Below are 17,023 nucleotides of genomic sequence, written 5' to 3'. Positions count from 1 at the left end.
AGGTGTAGCCATTGTCTCTACTCTTCAAGGCACAAGGACAAGTTCCAAACTCTTCGGCTCACGTACGGGAAGCCGAGCATCTGGTACCACCAGGGACAGAAAGTCACAGAAGACAGCCACGCGCCGAGCAGGAACGGGAGGTCCTCTGCGGTGGCCGTGAACTCACAGCATCAGCAAGCGGCGCCCCCACACCTGGGGCTGGGGACAGGAAGGTCCCGGCCGGAACACCCGGCCCGTTGCCGTGGGAGCTCCACGCCTGGTCTGCTGGCCGGCTCTGCCCCCTCAGCACACAAACAGGCCATTTCCACGGAGATCCGCAAGGACGCAGACGTTCTGTCGTGTTGGCGCGAAAGGGCAAGAGAGAAACATCCGGAGCCCTTGATAAAGGTCGGCAGAGAAGCGACATCCTCCACGAACACACACCTGTCGCTTCACCAGCAATGGTCTGCGAACACCAAGGAAGAGAGAACTCACCTGTTGTTCTCGTGGGCCGTCTCCCTCCGCTCCTCGCAGAGGCGTGTATTAAATACCTTCTGCATAGCTTGGTCCCCGCCATGAAACCTCGTCAAAATGGAAGGACTCCAATTAATCTCCCCCTTTTTTTTTTTTGCTTGGAATATTCGATTTGCATTTACTGATAGTCCGTTACATTCCTTTGGTGGGAAAAGGTATTGCACTGCTAAAAATGCATCGCGTGTAATAAAGTCACAGCTAACTCAGGTGGGTGGGCAGGTTTCCCACCAGAACAAATTCTTTCGCAAGACCACCATCCGCACCTGCAGAGAAGCCGCCATTATTTCGTCTCTATTTCAGCAACCTGTGGCCGCACTGCTGTGATATTTTAGATGCAGAGGAAGACGTCGGTGGCTGTCGCCGCGCGCGGCCTCGCGTCACGGGCTCAGGACTTCATGGTGCAGATGGGCACCACGATGACCAGGATGACGGTGCAGGCGGCCGCGGCGATCAGAGCCGCCATCTTGCAGACCTTGGCCCGTCGGAACTCAGCTTCTTTACGTTTGAGTAACGAATCGTAGCCCGGAGTGTAAATATCCTCCATCCAATATTCTAAGTTGTTTGGGTTTAAAGATTCTTGTGTCTAAAAGTAAGAGAAGACGTTAGACATACGGTGAATACTTGAAACCAAAGCCACTCTGACAGCCGCCACTCCTGAGACCCCAGACTCGTCTGGCACGGGGCTGGAGAGGACGGAGCCGCAGGACACGGCCCCACCGCCCACGCCACCCGCAGCCTGCCCTGCCCCTCACCAAAAGGGCCACGCCGGTTTTGACACAGGGAAACCCAGGGCCTTCTCCCTGCGGGGCCAGGACACACGAGGCTCCAGACTCCAGGGGCTGCAGCCCACACAGGCCGGCCCTGCTGCCGGGGAAACCAGGGAAGTCGCTAGAAATATTCTCTCCCGACAGGCGCTGAGAACCGACGGGCTTGAAGCAAGGCCGCCATGTCACCCTGAGTCAGTCCTCTCTTATCGGAAAAACTTGACTGAAAATCAAAGACCCCTCCAAGATCAGCAGCTCAAACAAAACATCAAATATTCCAACTTCAAACGTCTGTCTGAGCAGGTCAGGCCACTGCTCAGGGCCACGGTCTGCAGACCTGTGGCGGACGGTTCCCACCCAGGCCTGCCGTGGTGATGATTCTGGACTCAGGGGCTCCCCAGGAAAGGTCCCCACGGACGTTTGTTTCCTGGTCTCCCTGAGACTCCTGAACGGATTGCAGGAAAAACGTCATATGGAACCCGCACGGCCCATGAATCCCATTCCACGTTGATGGTCGGAATCTATCTCCACGAGGAAAGGCAGCGTCCCTGTTATGGCGAACATCTAATAACGTGTCACATACAAGCAACAACACACTGCAGTTCCAAGTGAGGCCACCTGCGTCTCTAAACACAAACAAAATGTACATTTCGAAGATTTGCTTAAGTTGCTTAATGCTCACAAACATGGACACATAAAAATCACACACATACAAGCTGAGACTCAAAAAGCAAATCCTTCAAAACTAAAAACCAAAGCTTGGTTTACCGTGTCACTGGTGGAGCAGCCATGGCCCTAACGCGAGCCAGCAGTTGTCCGCCTGCCCTTCCAGAGCCGTCTCTGGTCCTCCCCGCCTGGCCCTAGGACAGTGACCCCCATGAACACATCACAGCGGCTCCCCGTGGGCTCAGCCAGTGGGGTCAGGCGGAGACAGGCTGAGGTCTCATTTCCCTCCCTCTGGGCTGCGGTCTGGCCGCCACCGTCACCTCATGTCACTGCTCCCAGAGCCGCGGGTCTCAGGGCGTCACAAACAGCTCCCTTCCCTTGGCTCCTCCCATCCAAGGACGGCCACCACAGCTGGTCTCTGGGTGCTTCTCTGGCTCCTGGGGGCCCCTCACCCCTGCTCACACCACCACCACCAGTCCCCTCCTTACCACGTCCGCGTCACCCCCGCGCTGCGCCACCTGCCGCCCGAGGCCGGCACCCGAGGGCACCCACGCGCCCCTCAGCCCTGCTGCCCTCCCAGCGCCAGGTCTTCCGTGATAGTGCAGGGGTGGCCAGACCCGACCTGCCCCCTGTCTTTGTGCAGCCCTGGTACTAAGAATGGTTTCCCATTTTTAAATAGTTAAAAAAAGGTCAAAAGAAGAAAAATATTTTGTGCTGTATGAAAGTTATAAGGGATGCAAACCTCAGTGTCCAGCAAAGACTTATCAGAACACAGCCACGCCCCTTCACATGCAAATGGTCCACAGCTGCCTTCGGGCTGCAACAGCAGACGGAGCAGTCGTGACAGACCGTGGGGCCCAAGGGCCTGGAGCACTCACTGTCTGGGCTGGAGCACTCACTGTCTGTCCTGGAGCACTCACTGTCTGGCCTGGAGCACTCACTGTCTGGCCTGGAGCACTCACTACCTGGCCTGGAGCACTCACTGTCTGGCCTGGAGCACTCACTGGCCTGGAGCACTCACTGTCTGGCCTAGAGCACTCACTCTCTGGTCTGGAGCACTCACTGTCTGGCCTGGAGCACTCACTGGCCTGGAGCATTCACTACCTGGCCTGGAGCACTCACTGTCTGGCCTGGAGCACTCACTACCTGGCCTGGAGCACTCACTACCTGGCCTAGAGCACTCACTGTCTGGCCTGGAGCACTCACTGGCCTGGAGCATTCACTCCCTGGCCTGGAGCACTCACTCCCTGGCCTGGAGCACTCACTGTCTGGCCTGGAGCACTCCCTCCCTGGCCTGGAGCACTCACTGTCTGGCCTGGAGCACTCACTGGCCTGGAGCACTCACTGTCTGGCCTGGAGCACTCACTCCCTGGCCTGGAGCACTCACTCCCTGGCCTGGAGCACTCACTCCCTGGCCTGGAGCATTCACTCCCTGGCCTGGAGCACTCACTGTCTGGCTGGAGCACTCAATGGCCTGGAGCACTCACTGTCTGGCCTGGAGCACTCCCTCCCTGGCCTGGAGCACTCACTCCCTGGCCTGAAGCACTCACTCCCTGGCCTGGAGCACTCACTCCCTGGCCTGGAGCACTCACTGGCCTGGAGCACTCACTGTCTGGCCTGGAGCACTCACTGTCTGGCCTGGAGCATTCACTACCTGGCCTGGAGCACTCACTGGCCTGGAGCACTCAATGGCCTGGAGCACTCACTGTCTGGCCTGGAGCACTCACTACCTGGCCTGGAGCACTCACTCTCTGGCCTGGAGCACTCACTCTCTGGCCTGGAGCACTCACTCTCTGGCCTGGAGCACTCACTGGCCTGGAGCACTCACTGTCTGGCCTGGAGCACTCACTGGCCTGGAGCACTCACTGGCCTGGAGCACTCACTCCCTGGCCTGCAGCACTCACTCCCTGGCCTGGAGCACTCACTCCCTGGCCTGGAGCACTCACTGTCTGGCCTGGAGCACTCACTGTCTGGCCTGGAGCACTCACTACCTGGCCTGGAACACTCACTCTCTGGCCTGGAGCACTCACTCCCTGGCCTGGAGCACTCACTGACCTGGAGCACTCACTGTCTGGCCCTTTACAGAACAAGTCTGCCAGCCCCTGTCCCAGTACCTGCCATTCCACGTGGCACGGTGGAAAGAGAAGCGGAACTAGGGGGTCGCTAAAAGTCTCCCAGTCCTCTTCCGCACTGAGGCATCATGTTTAAAGACTGGTGTTGAATTTTTCAAGTTACCTGGGGCAGGTAGAAGGTATTGGCCACTCAAAACACCCGTAATGGAAACAAAGACATTCTAACGTGGAAAAAGCCCTCAGTGTGCAGGGTGCTCGGTCCAACGCTTCAGCCTTTGCAAGAAACTCCTGCTCCGGCGTGCTCTGCGGGGGGCCCAGGAGCCTCCCCCGCGCTGCCCGGGCAGTTGTGCTGCTGCCCAGCTCTGGCTGTTAGAACGGACGTCTGTCCTTCTGCCCAAACCACAGCCCCCCCACAAAGCTCTGCCCATTGCAGGCACTTGGGACCCGTCTGCCGTCCTTGACGTGAAAGCTCTTCAGCAACTTGGGGACACTCAGGAAGGGACAGGTGGACTCAAGCTGGGCAGGCGTGGCTGGAAGACGGGTGGCAGGGCAGATGACGTGCCCGGAAGGCTGCCCAGCCACGCTCCCTGCCCCAGCGCCCTGAAGTGCCCAGTCTCCTTCCCGGGCTCCAGGGCTGGCCCAGGAGGAAACGTGTATAAAGGACACATCAGATTCCGTGCTTCCCCCCAGCTCAGACAGGAGGAAACCGGCTTCCTTTCATAGCTGTAAACACTTGATTGTGGGCTGGGATTCGGCCAGTGAAATAAACTATTTTTAATTAGTTTTTTCAATAACTGCAAGCTCTAATGGCACCAGGTAGCAGAGAGGTCATACTGAGGTTTCAGGGTACACCGGCGAGTGTGCACAGTTATCACTCAGGGTGACAGACGCTGCAAATGGAACCAGGGCCCGCACCTTCGCCTACGCCCTCACACGGGCACCATGAAGGTGGGTTTGCATCTAGACACCAAGGGACCCCGAGAAGCTTGTCTGGACACCGAAGGTGCCTGAAGATGGTCCCCGAGTCTCTGCGAAGAGATGAGCGCAAACGAGGGGGTGCCTGTCGGCCTCACCCGGCTCCGCGCTTGCCCTGTGCACGCAGACGCCCTCAGGCCTCCACGGAGCTGCTTCCTCGCAATGTTGTGCAACTGGATACACTTCCCTTTGCATTTTCAAACAACGTCACCTAAAGCCCTGTAACCCCCAAATCTAGTTTTATTTATTTTTTATAATTTCGTCTTTATGATTATAAACCTTGGCACATTAAAACCACACATAGCAATAGGAGCCAAACCCCCAGCTCCCTCCACACAAACTTTAAAAAGATGTTTCTTAGTCCATGAGTCATTCCCTGAATTATGATTCTTCAGGGTCATGCCACAGCGCTGGCGAAATATGGATCATTCTGCCAGTGGAGCCATCTGCACCTGGGTTCTTTCTGACCGGCGGCTGCTCCTGTATCTAGTGCCGGGTCCGCGTGTCACCCCATGGCAAGGCTGCGCAGGGACTCACCTGGGGCAGAATCAAAGCCTGGTCCTGCCTGCAGGACGGTGACGGCAGGGGGGTGGCCTGAAAGGACCGGGGCCTGCAGCACACACGGGGACGCGGCACGCGTGAGTGAGGCGTGAGGAGGGGCTCAGGGCTGGCTGTCCCTGCCACACCCACCACCCCCGTCAGAGCTGCCCCTCCCATAATTGCTGCCAGTTAAGGCCCAAGGTAACAGATGGCACCGAAATCGCTGTCGGCGTCGGCAACGTGGAGCCCACCGGACTCTTACCAAAGGGACCTGAGACAGGGAAAGCGCAAGAGACTTATTGCCACTGGTCCAGGGCGAGTCCAGGCTTGCTGACCTGGGGCGAGTTACCGCACTTCCCAGGCGTCGACTTGCAGACTGAAGATGGTCACAGCTGTTCCTGCCTCGCAGGCCACCCGCCTGCGCCCCAGGGGCTGTGGTGCAAAGCCAGGCGTCGCTGGCTGGTTCCAGCACCACCTACCGGCCCGCGAGGGACTCCTTCCTCAGCGCGGGCTCAGCGCCAGGCACTTTAACTACATTTTCAGTTCTCACAATGACGCTGTGAGCCCAGTGTTATGCTCACCTCGCAGGTGCAGGGCCGGGACCTCAAACGGGCAAAGCGAATGCCACAGGTCCCACAGCAAAGCCCTGGGTCAGAACCCAGAGCCCCAGAATCCCAAGGCCTGTCTCTGCCCACGCTGCACCGCCCGCTGTCCTAGAGAAAGTCCATTTCGGGGGAGCCCTGACACAGTGACCCCACGGGCGGCTCCTGCCACCTGTGCTTCCGGTGTGTGGTTGTTCCGGGGCCGGGCTGCCCAGGGAGCTAAGCCCACAGGTGGGGACAGGGAGCCCCCCTTGCTCCTGCCGTGATGGGGAGACAGAGCTACTCGGAGCTGCCCACCAAAACAAAAGTGTGGCCAAAACCCAGCCCTGCCTGTGGGTGAACAGAAAACACGCCCTCCAGCCACACCTGCATTCCCAGAGCTTCCGGGGACGGCTCTTACCTGGGGCTGCTCCGTATGGAAACATAGTCCATAGCTTGGCTCCCACAAACATGCTTATCCCACGCGCTACACATGGAAGGAGAAATCAGCCTGTGTTTCATTAAACAGTTCGGCTCAGGTCTTCTGAGCAAATAATAGAATCTGCACTTGGTGCAGAGTCTTAGATGCATCGTTAGCAAATCTCATGGACAGCAAATAAATAAGTAAGCAAGTAAGCAGAGCATTCCCACTGCTCAGTGCCTGCCAATAGGGAAAACCACAGGCCCCTGGTTAAAAGTCTCTTCTGCTCTCTGATTGACTAAAGTCTAAAATTCCGCGGTGGGGACCCCGGGACTTGAAGGGTGGGGGAGGGGCTGGTCTGCGCCATCGGTGACCCGTCCCCCCGGGACAGCGAGAGGCTCACCTGCAGGTCCAGGGCCGTGAGCTTGCCCTTGTCACCCGCGTTCCGCGCGTACTCCTCCACGGTCCAGGACGGCTGGCCCCGCTTCACCTGGGCCGGCTCCGTCAGCCGCATGTCCGTGTACAGGGGGCTGCTCTTCACGTGGGCCGGGAGGGAGGCGGGGCAGGGGCGCGGGCTGAACACGTGCTCCACCAGGAAGCCCTGGGGCTGCCTGGGCAGTCGGTGCTGCGGGGGGAGGTCGTACTGCCTGTCGGCCTGCAGAAGGGCACAGAGAAGTCCGAGCAAGTGGCACAGCTGCCACCGACGTCACCGTGCCGCTGGGCAGCCGGCAGCTTTCTGTCACTGGGCCCTGTAGACACGCAGGTAGCAAAACGCAGTTATTTCCAAATGGAAAGTATGGAAATACACCCCTGTTGGGGAAATTCTCTAAGAAAAGCCTGTGGTCACAACAGTCCTAATATGAGCTCACATTTCTGCCCCAGGAAGAGGTCATTTAACCTAATCCTTCGTTACGCCGTCACCACCGTGCTGAGCTCCCATCGCCCAGGCGGGAAGTGGAGCCGGGAAGACTCAGGGAGCCGCTCGGGGCCCAGCCGGGAGGGCCAACCCGGGAGTCAAACCCCCCACCCGGACAGGGGGTCCCTGCTTAACTGCTGACCCTGACGTCCCCTTTCTTTTGCTGTTTCACGCCTGGCACCAGTGGACAAGAGACAGGGGTCCTTCCCCAAGGAGCTGCTGCAAGCCCGGATGCCACCTGCTTCTCTAGAGAGAAAGACGCCAAGCCAGGGAGCGGATGCTGGGACTTCCCAGGTAGCAGGTGGCCCCTCTCAGAGACATCCGCACGGCCTTCAGGATAAGGGGCAGTCGGGGCCACCGTGTGGGACATGGATGGCTGTCACCTGGCACATGTGGCAATCCGTGTGTCCTCAGTCCTTGAGATGCGTCCCAAGGGACTCTGTCCCCAGCGAGCCCGTTCTAACAGGGGTCTTTGGAGACCTTCTAACTTCAGGCTCTCAGATGTCCACACCGATGGCACTTCCTCCAGGAAGTGCCTTGACCCACGAGGACGGGGTCAGTGCCCAGGTCTGTGGGCTCCTGGGACCCTGTGGAGACCCGTCAGCCAGCACGGCCCATACCACACGGCCACACCGCCCGGACCACACCGCACGGCCACACCGCACGGCCCACACCGCACGGCCCCACACCGCACGGGCCCACACCGCACGGCCCACACCACACGGGCCACACCGCACAGCCCCACCGCACGGCCCACACCGCCCGGCCCCACACCACACGGGCCCCACCGCACGGCCCCACCACACGGGCCCCACCGCACGGCCCCACCGCACGGCCCACACCGCACGGCCCCACACCGCCCGGGCCACACCGCCCGGACCACACCGCCCGGACCACACCGCCCGGCCCACACCGCCCGGGCCACACCGCCCGGCCCCACACCGCACGGCCCACACCGCACGGCCCCACCGCACGGCCCCACACCGCACGGCCCACACCGCACGGCCCCACCGCACGGCCCCACACCGCACGGCCCACACCGCACGGCCCCACCGCACGGCCCCACCGCACGGCCCCACACCGCAGGGCCCACACCAAACGGCCACACCGCACGGCCCCACCACACGGGCCACACCGCACGGCCCCGCACCGCACGGCCCCGCACCGCACGGCCCCGCACCGCACGGCCCACACCGCACGGCCCACACCGCACGGCCCGCACCTCACGGGCCACACCGCACGGCCATACCACACGGCCCCACCGCACAGCCGCCCGTCTGCCCGTGCGTCTCCTGCGCTGAACCGTGAGGCCCCGCAGGCAGGGGCTGCCCGTCCGCCTTTTAACGCTCTGCTCCAGCAAAACGGTCCCGCCAAGCGGAAAACGCTCCATCCGTGCTTGTCGAAGGGACAGAAACCAGTGACACAAAGTCATATATGTGAAACAGAGAGCGAGAAAAGCTGGTATGTGAGTGACACCAGGAGAAAAAGAAGGGCGTGAGTCCAGGTTCGTGCACATGAGGGTGGAGCGTGACCTCAGGTGTCACGTGTGCGTGCGTGCGAGCGTGTGCCGTGCGTGTGCACGGAGCTGGACGCACCTGCCCACCTGTCGGCAAGCCCCGCCGGCCGGCATGACATGCAGCTGTTCCGAAGCCCCGGCCGCCGACACTGGCGCGGAGAAGGCAGCGAGCTCTGCCAGACCCACGCGGGGAAGCGAGATTCCTGCTTGTCTCCCAGCTCGGCAAAGCCAAGCGCCTTCTCAGAGGATGCGCCGATTCTGTCTGCTGTGCCCACCGTCTGCAGGGCCCCCACCCCGCCGGGAGGGGCCAGGGTGACAGCCGCCGCCGGCGTAGTCACAGCTAACCCCGGGCTGACGGTGTGTCCCCTGCTCCATGCTGGCCACGCAGCACCTCCTCTCACCTCCTCGTGAGCACTGCGGTCACAGCCGTCATCGGCCCCAGCGTGGATGTGAAAACTCAGGTCAGAGAGCTGACAGGCTGACGCACTGTCCACACGAGTGGGTGGCAGGGCCAGGATTGAATCTGTTCTCACTCTGCGACGGGAAGCTAATCGCTGCCCACGGCTGCTCTGACACTGAGGAGTCCGGGTTCTAACTGGAAAGACGGTATTTATTTATATATATATATATATATATATATATATTTTTTTTTTTTTTTTTTTTTTAACAAAAGTTGGCCGGGCGTGGTGGCTCACGCCTGTAATCCCAGCACTCTGGGAGGCCGAGGCGGGTGGATCGCTCGAGGTCAGGAGTTCGAGACCAGCCTGAGCAAGAGCGAGACCCCGTCTCTACTAAAAATAGAAAGAAACTATATGGACAGCTAAAAATATATATAGACAAATTAGCCAGGCATGGTGGCGCATGCCTATAGTCCCAGCTACTGGGGAGGCTGAGGCAGGAGGATCACTTGAGCCCAGGAGTTGGAGGTTGCTGTGAGCTAGGCTGACGCCACGGCACTCTAGCTAGGGTGACAGAGCGAGACTGTCTTAAAAAAATAAATAAATAAATAAACGTTTGTGTCCAGCACATCCAAACAAAGAGCACTACAGGCAAAGCAGCAATAATCCCCAGGAGAGACCGCAGAGCCGTGTGAATTCAGAGGCCCTGAGGGGGACACCGGACTTAGGTCAGCGCAGAGGGGGCCAGACGGTCTCGGTGGAAGAATCGTGAAGGAGTTTGGCAGTGGAATAGGGTCTGGCCATAACCGGCATTACCGAGTGAGTGACTGGGTGCGTCACCGTGGCTGCCAGCGTCTGGAGGGAAGACAGGTGGGCAAGGCAGAGCAGGGCCAGTCGGGGCGCACAGCGCCTCCCACGTGGGGAGAGGCATGTGACACTCACGGGCCTGGGAGGCCCGGCCAAGAAGGTCGGCAATTCCTGCTGTGCAAAGGGGCCCCGGGAAGGGTTGAGACCAGGAGGCTCTGCAGACCCACGGAGAGCAGTCTCAGGAAGGAGAGTGCAGCAGTGGCCCAAGAGGTGACACGGACAGACGGTGGCCCGTGGCCCAAACATCGCAGGTGGTACGTCCTGAGAGCCTGGACTTGCGGGATAAACCCACAGGGTCTAGGAGCCGCCCTGGACAGGACAGAGCCAAGGGGGACGTGGAGGCCAGAGGGGCCTCTTCCGTGGGGGACTGCTGGAGGGGCAGCCCCTCGGCCACGCACGGAAACCGTGAGAAGGAGCAGAGAAGTCTGGGGGGACCCGTGGATTTTGACACATAGGCAAGACTTTCAGGGGGACCGGCCTTCAGCAGTCACGCTGTGGGACCCACGTTCAGAAGGTGGGCCTGGCCCGGTCACCACCACGGGAATCCTCAGCCCGGAGGTGCGAGAGCCACGGGCCAGGAGGGAGAAATAGGGTCACAGGAGGGGACAAGATAAGGAGGGCTTGTCACCAGGCATTTCAAGTGGCTGTGACTTAAGCTTGCAGCTATTCCTGCTGGTTGTGTGAGGCTTGGACACTTTGCAGAGTGTAGGCACGGTCAGTTCAGTGTGACCTGGTGTCTCTGCAGACGCAGCCACCGATCTGAGTCCTCCAAACGCTGCCTGACACCCAGGGCTCCGGACGCCCGGCCAGACCCCAGCAGCTGAGAGACAACCACCGCAGGGCCACAGGCCGGGGCCCGTACGGAGCGTTTTGTCAGGGTGGAGGCAGGTGCCGGACTGGCTCTACGCTGACACCATGTGCTGTAAGTGGCCGCAGGACACAGTGGTCCAAGCCCAGGTGCCGGAGCTTTCTTTGGGGTCAGAGAAGACATGGTTTCTTTTCTTTTCCCTCCCACTTTGGACCCAAAACTTTCTTAGAACCCGGTTTTCCAAGCGCTTCCTTCCCGGCACCACGTGAGGAACTCGGCCTCCTTCTCTGGCTTTGCGGTTTGTGCGGCCCACACTGCTATCACCCTCCCTCTGACAGCCCCGACCTGCAGGACCTCAGGAGGCCCCGTGGCCTGTCCGGTGACCTTTAGACACAGGGAGGGGACCGAAGACAAGCCACAGACTGACACCGCCTCGCCTGGCCAGGAAGGGCTCACTGCGGCCGTGTGGAACAGACAGGAGCAGCCACAGTCCCGGGGAAACAAACCATCCTGCGACACGGGACACGAGAAAGACAGAGTTTGAGTGTGTGCTTCTAGAACCGACGAGGTGACGTCTGCTACAGCCATGCAAGTCACTCGCGCTCCCATGAAAAGAGCACACAACACACGAGGGTGTAGGGAAAAACTAAAACGACAGGAAAACACCACAGCAAGAGTTGCTGCCTTTGTTAGTAGAACCAAAAACTATTTCCTCATTTATCTTCTTTCCTTGCTAATCATCGATTTATCTTATAATGAAAAAGACTCACACTTTTACAGAGGACTGCCATGCACCCAGTGTGTGCACCAAAGGGGCACGGGGACAGCACCCCTCAAGAGGCTTCCCTGCCTGCCTGGCCTGCGCCCGCCTGTCAGAGAGGACAGGGCGGGGCCCCTGCTGGGCGCCCGCTGGACACATCCCCTGCTGTGGCAGTCTGCTCTCCCACCACCGCACAGTCCGCCCCTGCTCCTGCGCCCAGCACGTGCTCCCGGCTGGTGGCAGCTCCGCAGAGCGCAGCCCGCCCGTGTCCTGTCCCCCAGCGTGGAGCCCGCCACCTCTACAAGGGCACCTGGCACACAGCCCGGGCTTCTTTCCTATTTAATGCAACGTCCAAGGCCCTGAAACGCGCCGAGGCTGCAGCGAGGCCGGCGCCCTGCCCTGCGAACCGAAACGCGAATTACCTCTTTGGGTTTCCGCGGCCAGTCCTTGTCGTCCGCGGGGCCCGCGCCCTTGACCTCCTCACCGAGGCCCGCGCGGCCGGCGTAGGGGACGGTGCGCCAGTCCCGGGGCGAGTTGGAGATGCTGGCGATTTTGGACTCCGTGGCGCTGTTCTCCTCCGTCAGGGACCGCGAGGACGGCCTGGCGAAGAGGCTCTTCTTCAAGGCCTTGACGCGCAGGCTCGCGCTGTTGCTGCCGCTGGCGTCGGAGCAGCCCCAGTCGCTGCCGTCCAGCCGGGGCCCGCGGGAGCCGAGCGCGCGGCACGGCTGGGGCGAGGCGCTGTCGTCGGACGCGGCCCCGCTGGTCGAGGAGTTGGGGTCGGCCTGCGCGCGCCCCTTGTCCGGCTGCTGCATCTGCTGGTCCAGCCGGCTCAGCTTGCCCAGCACCTGCGAGATCTCCTCGCGCACGCCGGACAGCGACTCGAGCTTCCTCTCGATCTCGCCGATCCTGAGCACCAGCCGGCACACGCTGGTCTTGAGCTCGTCCTCCGCGCGCTGGCTGCCCTTCTCACCTCTGCCGCCGGGGACCCCGCCAGAGATGGTGCTCACGTTGCGCTCCGGGGAACTGTCACAGTCCGACTTGTGAAGCTGGGACAGGGACCCCGTGCTGTTGTAGCAGGACGACTGCATCACGCCCGTGGAGCCACTGATGCTCATGTCGTCAAGAAATCGGAAGATGTCGCTGATGTCGTCGCTGACGATCTCTGAGTCGTCGTCCGAGTGCTTCAGGGCCAGCCTGTCGCTGTACTTGCCCTGCGCGGGTGCGCACAGGTCTCTGCACGCCCTGGGCTCGAGCGCGTGCGGCTCGGTCTGGGTCCCCACGCTGCTGGTGTCCGAGCTGAGCTGCCCGCCCGTGCAGCCGATGCTCTTGTCTTTGAACTTCTTGACGGGTTCGTGCTTCTCCAGGTCGACCGGGGACGAGATGTCTTTAGCTTTGAGCCCGTTTGGCTTCGCCGCGTAGCCGACCGGCAGAAGCGGCTGCTGCTCCTGGGGCGCGAGGTAAGCGGGGCGCCTGTCGGTGGCCGGGAAGCCGGGGCTCTGGCCGCCCGGGCTTGGGTAGCGGAGCTTCTCCTCCGACGGGTTCCTGTTGAAAAAGGACCGCTCGAAGTCGGGGACCTCCTCCGTGTTTAGGCTCCAGCTCTTGGCGGGCCAGGGCGTCTGCTTGCTGGGCCTCCCCGCGCAGCGCCGCGCTTCCTGGGTGCCCAGCACGGGGGTGGGGCCGAAGTACGTGGACGCCTGGAGGTCGTCGAGGCTCTCGTGCTTCGCTCGCCTCTTGTCGGGGGCCGGGGCGTAGCCGGGGCTCAGGTACTGGCTGTGGTAGGGCATCTCGAAGCTGTGGTTGAAGAAGGGGGACTTGCGCTGCTCCTTGCGCCCCGCGGGCTCCCCGCGCTCGCCCTCGGCCTGGCTGGCGGGGCCGGCCGCGCCGGGGGACACGGCCATCAGGTTGTGAAAGTCCTCTTTGAAGATGTTCCTTTTCTGGACACAGGACGCGACGGCGAACGGCTCCTCGCCGGCAGCGAAGCCGTCCCCGAGGCCCTGGGCGGGCAGGGAGTCCTGGTCCGAGCCGGCCTCGGCCCCCGCGCTCATGGGGAAGTAGGTCCTCTGCATCTCGCAGGGCGGGGGCCCGGCGGCGGGGAAGGGGCCCGCGGGCTGCAGCCGGTCCAGCGAGGCCGCGCGGCTCTTCGCGCCCTCGCCGACGCCCAGCAGGAAGCCGGGCGCGCAGGCGGGGACGAACTGCGGCCGGTCCCTGCCGTCCACCTGCCGGCACCGGGGCGCCTGCCGCGCGGGGCAGCCCCTGCTGAAGGGCCTCGCGCCCGGCTCGCGGCCCAGGGGCTCGCACGCCCCGTCGCAGACCGCGGTGTCGCAGGCCTCGGGGTCCGGCGCGCGCGCCTTGGTGCGGCCCGGGGGCGGCTTCTCCCTGGCGGCGGCCCCGCTCATCTGGAGCAGGTTGAACATCGTCACGATGTCCGCCGCCATCATGAGCTTCTTGGACTGCTGGCTGCCCGCGCTGCATTGCATCTTGTCCTTGAACAGCGCGGCCGGGAAACCGGGATCCAGGCAGGCCGTGTGGAAGAGCGCGCTCCGCAGCCGGGCGAGCTGCGGCAGGTCCAGCCGTGCGCACAGCGACTTGCACAGATCCTGGTACGAGGCCGCGCCGGGCCCGCCGTCCAGCTCCTCCAGGAGCCTGGCCAGGAGCAGCGTCGCCTCCGGGCCAGCCTCCATGACTGCACCACGACTCAGCGTCTACAGCGACAACATCGAAAAAGAGAGGGGAGAGGGTTATTAACACCCAGGGGAGTTTAAGTCATGCTTGTTATGAACCACATTACCAATACAAGGAAGAACCTTAATAATTAAAAATGCATTAAGGGCACTGAAAATATTCGTAACATTCGACCTAGCAATTCTCTTCCCGGGAATCTACCTTAAAGCAGTGACCGACAACAATGAGTGCGCATGAAGACGTTCACTGACATGGTGTTTACAACAGTGAAAAATAAAACAAGTATCCAGATAATGGGAGAATACATAAATAAAACACGTTATGACAGTGAAGTTTTACAGATATTAAAATTACATGAATGCATATCTTACAGTGGAACTCGATTCCTGAGAAGAAGCAATGAAGTAGGACTCTGGGCACCACACGGATGGCTCTCCGGGCAGCCAGTGTGCGTGAGCGAAGGAACCCAGTGTCCCTGCGACACCAGTCAGTGACCCTCCGGAAAACACACCTGTGGCTGCAGGAGCCGGATGTGAGGGAGGGGTGACCATGAAGGGGCCCAGAGAAATTTTCTGAAAAGGTGGAATTATTCTACATCTCACTGGTGGTGCTTACATGACTGGTATGCATTTGTCAAAACTCAGAACTATACACTAAAAGGTGTGAGTTGGCTGGCGCGGTGGCTCACGCCTGTAATCCTAGCACTCTGGGAGGCCAAGGTGGGCGGATGGTTTGAGCTCAGGAGTTTGAGACCAGCCTCAGCAAGAGCGAGACCCCATCTCTACTAAAAAAAGAAATAGAAAGAAATTAGCTGGACAACTAAAAATATATATAGAAAAAATTAGCCGGGCATGGTGGCGCATGCCTGTAGTCCCAGCTACTCGGGAGGCTGAGGTAGAAGGATTTCCTGAGCCCAAGAGTTTGAGGTTGCTGTGAGCTAGGCTGACACCACGGCACTCTAGCCCGGGCGACAGAGCAAGACGCTGTCTCAAAAAGAAAAATTAAAAAAAAGGGTGAGTTTCACTGCATGTAAATGATACCTTAATTTATCACTTACATAATGAAGACTTTTCACAACAAAAGAAAACAATGATACAATATTGAGTGAAAAATATGAAAATAAATCTGTGTAAGATCTTAATGATATAAAATTATAAATTTTTGGAAACAAAAATGAAATAAAATAAGTACACTAAAATGCTAGTAGTGGTTACATTTGTATTGTAAATATGGATTTTTTTCTGAATTGGCAATCTCTTTTCCCCAATATTGTATTATGCAAATTTTCGAATATACAGCAAAGTTGTATATTAAGTCACTATAGAAGGATTTTATAGTGAACGCCCATATCCCCACCATCTGGATTCTACCGTTAACATTTTACGTCATTTGCTCTGTCACATACCTACCGTGCGTTCATCAGCAAGCCGCCCGATCTTCTGACGCAATCAGAGTAAATGCAGACGTCTGTGCATCCCCTAAATACTTCTTCACGCACAGTGTTCACCCAAGCTCAATCACTGTACACAGATTTTCTTTAATATAAAATTTACATACAATGAAGCGCACAGCTCTTAAGTGTGCCTTGGCTGAAGTTCTGACAAGCACGTATGCCTGTGTAGTAACCAAAACCCCTAGAAAGATCCAGAACATTCCCATTGCCCCAGAAGTTCCCTCGTGCCTTTTCCTGTCCGGCCACTGTTCTTCATGTCTATAGGTTATTTTCCTTTTTTCTGTATCATTTCCTGTCTTTTCTACAATTCCCACAGTGGTCACACGTTATTTTGTCATCACTAAACAATAATAAGCCTTACTTTGAAATGAAAAGGAAAAGCTACGTTTGCTGATCTGAAGTGAGAAAATCAAAAACGACAAACCAAACGTTTAACACGATTTCGTAAGAGACGGTGAAGCCCCTCGTGGGTCAGCGTGGGGGACACAGGCTCTGAGATTTGCCAGGACACGTCAAATTACACAATGTGTCTGCTTCTCACACGATACTTTGAAAAGGTATTTTGATAATTGACTTATTGATTTTAAAGTTTAGTCAGGGGCTGGGCGCGGTGGCTCGTGCCTGTAATCCCAGCACTCTGGGGGGCTGAGGTGGGAGGATCACTTGAGGTCAGGAGTTCGAGACCAGCCTGAGCAAGACTGAGACCCATCTCTACAAAAAATAGAAAAATTAGCCAGGCATGGTGGTGCACACCTGTAGCCCCTCCTGCCTCAGGAGGATCGCTTGAGCCCAAGAGTTGGAGGTTGCTGAGAGTGAGGCTGACGCCACGGCACTCTACTCAGGGCAACAGAACGAGACTCTGTCTCAAAAAAAAAAAAAAAAAATTGAGTTAACTCAGTTCACAAAGGTCCAGCCCACGTCCTAGGAGAACCGGATAGTACCTTTGGATTAAATGTTAGCCCCGAGGTGAGGGGCTCTGTCCCCCCTGAGGCGGCCGCTCCCGGTGGGCTCCTGTAAACACCAGCCTCGCTTCCCCCGAGACCGTCTGCGGGGCGAGGCAGACACCAGCGGTTCGCCTTTTCTTGTGTGGA

At 59.2% G+C, this 17,023-nt stretch overlaps 1 protein-coding gene across 1 annotated transcript; it reads right to left on the bottom strand.

Moving 5' to 3' along the window:
- Window positions 1-898: 898 nt before the first annotated feature.
- MINAR1 (membrane integral NOTCH2 associated receptor 1) lies at window positions 899-14,478 on the bottom strand. Its single transcript, XM_069465625.1, has 3 exons — window positions 12,220-14,478; window positions 6,936-7,187; window positions 899-1,096 (listed from the first exon to the last, which is right to left on the bottom strand). The coding sequence occupies exons 1-3, from the start codon at window positions 14,476-14,478 to the stop codon at window positions 899-901; spliced, it is 2,709 nt and encodes a 902-aa protein (XP_069321726.1).
- Window positions 14,479-17,023: the final 2,545 nt, after the last annotated feature.

This window comes from Eulemur rufifrons, chromosome 3 (assembly GCF_041146395.1).
Source record: "Eulemur rufifrons isolate Redbay chromosome 3, OSU_ERuf_1, whole genome shotgun sequence".
NCBI lineage: Eukaryota > Metazoa > Chordata > Mammalia > Primates > Lemuridae > Eulemur > Eulemur rufifrons.
This window is presented reverse-complemented; position numbering and strand designations above follow the sequence as displayed.